Source organism: Citrus clementina, unplaced genomic scaffold (assembly GCF_000493195.1).
Source record: "Citrus clementina cultivar Clemenules unplaced genomic scaffold, Citrus_clementina_v1.0 scaffold_3, whole genome shotgun sequence".
Taxonomy (NCBI): domain Eukaryota; kingdom Viridiplantae; phylum Streptophyta; class Magnoliopsida; order Sapindales; family Rutaceae; genus Citrus; species Citrus x clementina.
The window spans coordinates 42,277,628-42,287,211 of NW_006262339.1; the positions used below are offsets into that span (position 1 = coordinate 42,277,628).

At 33.9% G+C, this 9,584-nt stretch overlaps 2 protein-coding genes across 2 annotated transcripts in view; one reads left to right on the forward strand and one right to left on the reverse strand.

The window, feature by feature from the left end:
* Window positions 1-1,113: 1,113 nt before the first annotated feature.
* On the reverse strand, window positions 1,114-4,550 carry LOC18049768. Its single transcript, XM_006443535.2, has 3 exons — window positions 3,686-4,550; window positions 2,081-3,360; window positions 1,114-1,366 (listed from the first exon to the last, which is right to left on the reverse strand). The coding sequence occupies exons 1-2, from the start codon at window positions 4,263-4,265 to the stop codon at window positions 2,141-2,143; spliced, it is 1,800 nt and encodes a 599-aa protein (XP_006443598.1). The 5' UTR covers window positions 4,266-4,550; the 3' UTR covers window positions 1,114-1,366; window positions 2,081-2,140.
* A 3,134-nt stretch (window positions 4,551-7,684) lies between these two features.
* The window catches only part of LOC18049769, a 3,363-nt gene continuing 1,463 nt past the window's right edge, over window positions 7,685-9,584 (forward strand). Inside the window, exons 1-5 of the mRNA XM_006443536.2 lie at window positions 7,685-8,037; window positions 8,135-8,470; window positions 8,578-8,650; window positions 8,797-8,909; window positions 9,289-9,391. Of these exons, the coding sequence (XP_006443599.2) occupies window positions 7,838-8,037; window positions 8,135-8,470; window positions 8,578-8,650; window positions 8,797-8,909; window positions 9,289-9,391 (825 nt within the window). The 5' untranslated portion in view covers window positions 7,685-7,837. The remainder of the gene's footprint in view (window positions 8,038-8,134; window positions 8,471-8,577; window positions 8,651-8,796; window positions 8,910-9,288; window positions 9,392-9,584) is intronic.

Sequence of the window (9,584 nt, forward strand, 5' to 3'; positions counted from 1 at the left end):
AAGAGCAGCATAGCATTATACATCCCAAAATACCGTATAATAGAATGATATAATTAATTCATTTAAAACTTAAAAAAAAATCACATATATGTAATCTTAAATGAAATTTAAATAAAATTTTGAGATTTACATAGTTTATTGATTGATGTCGTTTTGAGAAAGTTATATTCAGAAAAAGGGAAAGAGAGAAATGCAAACAAAAAACAAAGGTGGTATTGGTATGGTCACCGTCACCGACCACTTGAGTTGTGCCGTGTGGAAGTGGAGGTGATGATGAGTTAGCGACACTTTTGACCTTTAAAATACTACAGGGAGGTTGAGCACGTGCGCTTATTGCTATCATCATGGGCGTTGGCGTGCAGGCACGTAACCATGGCCCATGGGATACTCGTTAACGTTAAAATATTTAAAAAGTTCCAAGAGGCAATCAAGCATATGCTGAAGTGACGGCGATGATGGCGTACTCTCGTTAGTTTGTGTCGCTTGTTTTGGTGGCAGAAAACATTGTGTTGATCCCATGATTATTGCTTGAATTTTTATTTATTTATAATTTTTGTTGATTCTGCCGAGGAAAACATTTTTTTTTAAATTTTTGTCGAAATTACTATTTCACATAAATTAAAAGAAATTAAATTTACATTCAACGTTTTTTTTAAAATACTAGACGTATTTTGAGACTCGACAACCCGTTTCAATACAGACTAAAACTTTCGGAGAAATAGATGCGTCTATGTGTGCCCTCAGAAATTTGATTTTGTTTTTGGGGGAGGGAGGGAGCATTTTCGAATTATTTTTTAATTTAGTACCAAAAGTAGAATGATAAAACTTCCTCATCATTGCTGTTGTCAAGAAAAAAATATTAATGGGCTTTTGATTATTGATTTACACAATTAAACACTTTGATAGCTTGCCTATTGATTTTGGCAGCTAAAGTAAAATCAAACCGAGCCCAACTTTTTTAGCTTGCCTCTTGGACAGCGAAAATAGAATCAAACCGAGCCCAATTTTTTTTTTTTTCTTTTTTGGTGTTTCTTAAATATTGTTTTTATTTTTATTTTTCCATTTTCTTGGGTTATCCGTCGATTTATCGAATTAATTGAAATATGAAATTAATTTTTGAAAAAAAAAACCAAAAGCTATTCATAACTTAACACACTAAAAAAGATACATGGTACGGAAACTTCGACAGCAAGTATACAACAGCTAACTGCAGTGGAATTTACAGTATCTATATCAAAAATTGTCCAACTGTTGTCATCATGAAGGATTTGAAACTTCAAGCACAGGTGACGATTCTTCCGACGTTGATAACTTCTGCACATGATTTAGGAGACATACTTCGGCTGCGTCTTTTAGTCAGGCTCACCTGAAAATTTAGAGCATAGCACAGGGATCACCAATGAGTTATTACAGGAATATAGCATAGCCAATGAAGGTTTCAAGAGCAAATATAATATGCACAAAGTTAAAAATCCCCCACACTTGGTTATGATAATGAGATTTATCAAGGAAGTCGAAGTGATCTGCTCAGATTTTGTAAAGATACATATGTGCCTCAGACAGAAGGGAAAAGATTAACGACTGGATTCAGAATCATGCAGCTACACATGAACAGTAACCGAATTTCACCTTAGTTTCAACAACTTTGCCTTACACACCAATTTTCAATCTTTCATCCCAGTATGAGTTAAATATCTCTATCAAATCATTTGCAATTAATTATTTACTTGACTCAAGCAATTGGCAAGCAGTCTGAATCAAATTACTCTCTACTCATTGATAGATGGATTCAGGATTATAAAATGCATCATTCATACCTCGATTAACAATCAGAATCCTAGTAACCTATAACTTTACAGAGAAATATTTCAACTTAGAGGGCACCCACTCTGATAAGAGCAGTTTTATCTAGACCTTAATAGTATAAACCATTCAAAGTCTTAGAAATCCTGTATCTAAGATCAATATCAATAACTCTGTTCTAATTATTTAATATAAAAAAATGCAGACAGCTGTGACTCAGAAGCAAGCACATGATTAAAAATGTAGATTGCAAAAGGTTGAACTCTCATGTCATTACCTTAGAAGATGAAGGGGGTAAAGAAGCCTGCCCAACAGGCTCTTTTAGCTGCTGAACCTCTCAAAGCCGGTTTAACATATCTTCCACAAGTTTCAACTGGGAATTGATACTTTCCCTTTGCTCTGCAGAAAAACTCAATTTGTCTTTTCCTACTTGCACTATTCTCAGCATTTCTCTGAGCAATTCAACCTCAGTTTCTATCTTTAAGCTTTCACTACTGGCTGCAGGTGAAGCACTACTAGTGGAGTCAATGGGGAAGTTTTTACTTTGTGAGTTTCCTAATGCTGGCACCCTATTTTTCATATCAGAACTGTTTCTTCCATTGATCTGATTACTCTGTCCCATGCTTGTACTTGAACTATCACTTAGCAACTCACCACTTGAGACTCCAAAATCAGTAACTACACAATTTGATAGTCCACTAGCTTTTCCCTTTTCCTCCCTCTGAGATTCGGTTTTATCATCAATGACATGAACATCATATATAATTGGCTCTGAATCAAGTATGGAACCGTGAAGATTATCATGTACTTCAGCTTTATAATTCCCATCTTTCTCGAGCTTTTCTCCACAACATGAAGGACTTTCCTCAACCCCACTGCAAGCTTGGAATGCCTCCGATGTCACCTCAATAGATGAAGCCTCATATGTTGGAGGCCAGTTTGCACTCTTAGTGGACGTGCTTTCCCTGATCTCCTGCTGCACCCACGAGGGGTCATCTTTTGGATGAGGTGAATGTACAGGCTTTTGTCCCAAATCACTGATCATATAACTCAAATCAATTTCTGTCTGCCCGTTCCTTAAAGATTTCAGCTGCCTATAAGCTTCAACTTCTTTCTCCAGAAAATGATTTTCCCTCTCCCTCCTAACAAGGATCTCTTTCAGAATTTCCATCTCTTCTTCCTCATAAGCAATTTGTTCTTCTATCATTCTCTGGTACTGCCTCGCTTCCATTTCTATTGCTGCTTTATCAGCTTGAAGACGCAATATCATGGCCATAGCTTCATCAGCGGCGGATGCAGCAGCAGCTCTCTCTTTCTCTAACTCTAATTGAACAGCAGCACATGCATTTTTCTCCTCTTGAAGTGCTTCTTCCAAATTTCTGATCATATTTTCTTCATTTCCAGGTTTCCCTAAGTTCTCTCGAGCATTGCATATTAATGTTTCGGACAACAATGAATCATTGTGCTCAACCTTAGTCTTCCCATATACTCCACTCTGTTCAAAACTATCCCACTTTCTTTCACCCAGATCAAGACCATTTGCAGCATTCCTGTCATCTGAAATTGAAAGACCACGAACAACAGTATTCATTTCAGCACACACTTGAAATTGAGAAAAAAATAGCGAAAATATCAAACTCTACAAATCCACATCATTCATTTTTTTTTTTACGAACATACAAAAATGTTAACCTTCCAGGCTCTGGCAAAATTTTCTACAACTAGAAAAAAACTTTAAACAATGTTTCAATTTCAACCAGGTCTGAATTATGCACTCAAATCTTTTGACATTTAATTTATCACATATGAGTAACAGCATAAAATTTCAGCTAAAACAGGTAGTTGAACTTTAAACTAAATCAGTTTCAGGTACAATTCTTACCAACCCGAAGACCATCAATCCCATTATAAGTTGAACTGGAACCACCTGCAACAACTGGTTGCATAGAGGATGATTTTCCGTATGCAAGGGATGATCTCCTCCTTCGACGAGTTCCATACCTTTGCTTCATAACTTTTTTTCCCCTGGCATCAAACCCACTTTCCCTATCAGCCAAGTTTTGAAATTTTGGGCCCGAAAATGAACTAGAACACGCTTCATTCTCCAATTCAAGAACCCCATGGTCACATATTCTACATGAACACAGCACCCTATCCGAATTGCAAGGTTGATGATGAAACCAAATCAAATCAAAAGGGAATTTACTCTTGATCATCGTTTGGACATACACAATGTTTCTTCTAGGCAAATCGATAAGTAGTTTATGCCAACATAAACAAGTATTCCGGTACCCAAAAACCCCATTACAAGGACATGGCAAGTATAGTCCTAATAGATTACAAAACTTGTGCGGGAAAAATACAAAAGCCGATGCACAAAGCAAAAAATAAGCAATAGCAAGGTCAATAAAAGCTCCTGTAAGACTCCAAATCGTCCATGAGCGAACTGTGTAAAAAGCCATTAGCTTTGAAAAGAAAATGAGTTTCAGAAACTAAATTCAAATACCCACGAAGAATATTCAAATTCTGTAGACAACCAACCATGAAACGAGAACAAGTTAGCACGCAAATTTAATTGAAACAGCTGTAAAAATTCAAAAACACTGAGATCATGTAGAAAAGATAATTTGCCAAAAAAAGGATCATAAGGCCAATTAGTGACAAAGGCAGCTGAAAATCCCTGATTGTACAGTTGAATTGGAATTGCTTATAAAGCTGTTGATAGTTATCAACAGCACTCTTTTTTTTTTGTATATTTTTTTCAATAATAAGATTCCCTCGTCCACGTGGGCAAATAATGGAGCTTAGGCGTAGCGCCAATCTGGCTTAGGTGTTAGTGTTACCTGATAGGCGGTTACTGTGCCAGTGTTAGGGACAAAAACGACAGTCGTTTCGCGGGTTTTTGAAAATCGAAGTGCGTGACCGGCTGACCGCTGGCGGTTTATGAGCCGATATTTGCCAAATTGCTAAAACCAACCGTCTTTTACAATTTCTAGATTCCACTGCCTTTTCGGTTTTAAAAAGTTGTTCGATGAACGCTGTCGTTTTGAATGTGGTCTTAGTCTCTCCATTTCTTTTTTTCTGCCGGTTTTAGTATATTTTGACATCATTATCAGTTCAGTTCAAAAAAAAAAAATGAATATCCTTTTTCTTTCTTTTTTTTTTAGCCTTTTTATTTTTTTAAAAAATAAAAATAAATAAATAGCTTTGTAATTGCAAAATCAAATAAAAAATAAATAAATAGCTTTGTAATTGCAAAATCAAATAACTTATTCATGTGAATCACCTCACTTCATTTTTTATTCTCTTGAATACACACACACACATAATTGAAAATTATCTAATTCCATTGTCCGCACTTAAAAATATTTTGGTAAACAACTATATTTTATCTTTTAACCTCTTTGCAAAGAATCGTTAATCCATTTTTTTAATTAATATGGATATTTGCATTATATAATAACTCTATAAATGATTATTTGAAATTTGTTGTCATGTAATTTTTTTATGCCTCATTTATCATAATCAGCAGCTTTAGTGCTAGGCAAACTAGGCAGTTGCCTAGAACCCCGTATTTAGGAAGACCCTAATTTTTGGGTAGTTATTAATCAATATAATTAATTTTTTTAAGATTACAAAAATTAAGTTACGTATATATGTTTTTTGTACAGTAAAAAAAAACCTAATTTTTAGCCTTTACCCTCTCATTACTCTCATTCATAATTATCTCTCTTATTTGATAATATTTACCTTAAATATAAAATATATTTGTATGGTATAATAATTATTTTGAACGTTACTTCTTTATTTTCTTTTACTATTTTCCAAAAAAAAAAATCAATGCTTTCCCTTTCCAAAAAGAACTCTTATTAAAATTAGTAACGTTAGATTTTAGAGCTAACTTTTAGTATTATATTAAAATATATTTAAAATCTCATTATCTATAAACCGATACACATTGAATCAAAGTTACTTTTAACAAAAAGTTTTTGTGCTTTCTTCTCTTTCTCTACAAAATTCATTGCCATCATCATCCTCATCTCAACTAGTCAATTGACTCAATTACAAGTGCTATCATTCTATTTTTTCTATTTTTTTATTATTGTTCTTATCCTTTTTAAATTTAATTTATTTTTGATTTTTTGTATTGATTTTGGCTTGAATAATCTAGAAAAAAAAATTGTTTGTTTAATTTTTTTTTTTAATTTGAAAAGCATGTCAACTAGAAAATATGCATTAGGATCATAACTGGTAAGAGCAATGATTTAAAGTTCACGGGATGATTACGGTTATGGCTGATGAAGTTTTAGAGCATCTTAAGGAGCTGGGTTTTGTGGAAGACAAAGTTAGTTAATATTCATGTGGAAATAAATAGATATCTTTCCAACTATTATTTTTTATTTTTTTAGATCTTGTTAATAATTGTTGTAATTCAAGATATTGTAGAATATTGTTGAATTTTGAGCTACTTGATGTTGTTGTGAGAGTTTTTTGAGCTATTTAATATTCTTGTGAGAGTTGATATTTTAACATCAGAATGCCTAAAATAAAATTTCGCCTAAAGCCCCCAATTGGTTAAAGCCGGCCCTGATCATAATCTTAACTTCTTCTTCTTCTTTTTTTTCCCCTTTTCTCAATTTAAAATGCTTATTATCGATCATCATATTTGAATTATCTTGGTCCAGCAATTAGAAAATTCACAGAGCAAACACATGATCCGATAGTATATCATACTGGTGGCCCTCATCGCGTTTCATTTAAAAATCCACTTACATTATTTTGAAAGAATTATGTAGCCTTTTTTTATTTTTATTGGAATATTATAAACACTTCTAGAAGGTGCAAGGGTGCTGTGATGTATCTTTAGCGTGATCCATGTTGCCGGTAGCTTTTTTTTTTAATAATTTTTAACGATGAATAAACCGTTGATGTTTCTAAATTGATATTTTTGGTACAAGATGTTGATGGTTGTGTTTTGTAAACTTTGGTAGAACTATGGTGTGACGTGTTAACTTATTTTAGACGTGAACTCATGATCTTTGTATATTTATTTAAATTTATATTTAAGAGAATGAGGCAAAGATCATTACCTTGATTTGTCATCATTAATCTTTTGACTGTTGAGCTTTTATATAGCCCCTCCTTTGTTCAGATTCACTGCAAAATCATAGTTTTAAGTCTTCAACAATCTAACAAACACACACAAGCAAGAAGGGAGAGAGATGGTCTTTTATATTCTTAACCAAATATTAAAAAAAATGTGGGAATAGTAACTCCCAATGGGCCGGAGTTACTTTAATATTATGGCCGCATGTAGGAACAATTGTGTGTTAGTAAAAAAATTACTCCTCTTATTATGAGTTAAAATAACGTAATTAGATTTGTTAATATAATATTTTATCATTAAATAAAAGAGCTTATCAAAATTGCTACCTAATATTTAATATTAGTCATGTATTAACCTAATAAAATACAAAATAATTAGAATGATTTCTATTAAATATTTAAATGTTATTTAATTTTAAATTTAATAATAATAAATTATTTTTATATTAAATCTTTATTTAATTATTTCGTAGATTGGACATAATTATAAATTTTAATCCGCAAACCAATATGTAAAATAATAAATTAGATATATATTGAACTAAATTCTCATCCGATCCACAAATGCATAAATTAAAATTAAATTAAATTTTATTAATTCATGAATTGAATTAAAAATTTATAATATGTATCATCATTAATCGAATATAAATTAATGTTCTATTGACAAAATCCGACCTGCCAACAGCACCCATATCTATTCTTATTCATTTATACGAGAATCTCACGAGATGAAATAAGCGAATCTCGCATCTTGCAGAGACCATCCCATCAAGCCACGTGTACACAAAACTCCTGGTCCTCACTTCACTCAAAGGCCGGACAAATCCTGAGAGTACTTAAAAACCAACCCCAAACCAGCAGAGGCAGCAGAGTCGAGTTCGTAGCTGTGACCCTGCTCACTGTCACCCGACACGAATTTCAAAATATGACTTTAGTTGCGATTTTAACGCATGGGCAACCCTTAAACTCTCCGAAACCAACACCAAAGCTCTCCAATCTTCCACCTTTAAAGCGCACGCCAAGCTCTTGCTCATTCAATAATTTCTCTAACACTAGCAGAGAGTTTCTCTATGAAAAAATTACAAATTTTTGCACTTCTCAATTCTTCAAACAACCCACTTTCAGGTTAGTATTTATTTGATCACTATATAATCTGTTCTGCTTGAGGCTTTTGTTTTCTATTCGGGAACATGTCTTGCATTTGACGTTACATAATAATCAGGATTAGAAGCTTTGATAGTGAGGGTGATGAAAATTATGTGCCTGAAGATAGCCCAGATGAACAAGATCAGCTTGCTAATGATGAGATACTTAAGAACAAAACAGTTGAAACCTCTGGTTTCGGGAGTTCATTTCTGGCTAAATTAACAATTGCTGTTGGGGTAGCTGCAACCATCACACTCTTATCTATTGGCCTCAAGCCGCCTAATCTTGGAACATCTTTTGGAGTTCAACGCCTCGCTGAAGGATCATCATCCTCTTTAGCTATGGCAGCCCCTTCTGGTTTTAGTTTCAAGGTCTTCGGATATAAGTTCATACTTCCACAATATGCCCCAGGGTATGCTGTTGCTCCTCTCTCAATAACTTGTTTATGTGAATACTCATAGAAACATAAACATTAATTGTTGAAATGCAAGTGCCCTCCTGAAATGCGGCATTTTGCAGATGGATTTACTTTTGGTTGCTTATGGCTGCTGGCAGTGGACTTTTCATTAGTGAAGAGGCATTAAATATCTGGGTCTGTCCTTCGTATTGGTACTTGTGTTTTGCTGACTCGGTGGTTATATCTTTGGGGTTTGTTTGGCTTCCAGTTAAATTTAGGTGGTGCTTTAAATAGGTTTATAGTTCGGTTGAACTTAAATAGCTGAGCTTCTTGTATTGTAGGTAAGCATATCTTTAGCTCGATTGCTGACTTTGGATGGCACGTGGCAGTCTTTTGCTGAATCTTTCTCCAGAAATGCCCCATACATTGTGTCCACTGTTCTGTGGGTATACTGGTTAGTGGTAGCACAATCTAGTCCACTGTTCTTTATTTATTTAATTTCTAATACACTTTATGGATCCTTCCATGGTGATAACTTTATGTTCAAGGTCAAGGTTTTATTGGCTTTCGAGGCTTACACCTGATGGTTGAAGGTGAAGCTCGAAGGAAAATCTTGAGCCAATTTAAGGTTCAGTATGGTGATTGGATGCCATTAAAACATTATATTTGATTCGTTAGCTTGTGCCCAATGCAAGTGTTTGATACATTGCTTATGGAAATTATATGAGGTTATGATTGATTTTCTGCATTTTATTTTCCTTGTTTTGGCATTGGAACTTTGGTTATTCTTAGATTAATAATTTCATTTTAAACATGGCAACTTGAATCTTCAGGGGCGTTTGTATTAGTGATATGATACCATTTTACCTCGGCAAGCTTTTCACTAAAAGCGGGGCATCCGATGATGTTTGTTCCAAGGTTTGTTCTGTTCACTTTGTTTTTAACTGATTCTTCAGTGCTAATGCACTTGCAAATACTTACCTCCTTGGATAGATTAGTTTACCAAATAGTCATATCAGCTTTTCTAAAAGTAGTTACATGCAATTATCTGTCTTTGTGATTGCAAGATAATGATTAATATGTTGAATTGATGTGGATGATGACTAAAGTTACGGCCAAGAATCCCGCT

Excerpts from the sequence above, each read along its gene's own strand:
- LOC18049768 (XM_006443535.2), bottom strand. The coding sequence starts at position 4,265 with ATGGCTTTTTACACAGTTCGCTCATGGACGATTTGGAGTCTTACAGGA. Across the intron at positions 3,361-3,685 it reads GATTGATGGTCTTCGGGTTG|ATGACAGGAATGCTGCAAAT; the intron begins GTAAGAATTGTA and ends TTTCAATTTCAG.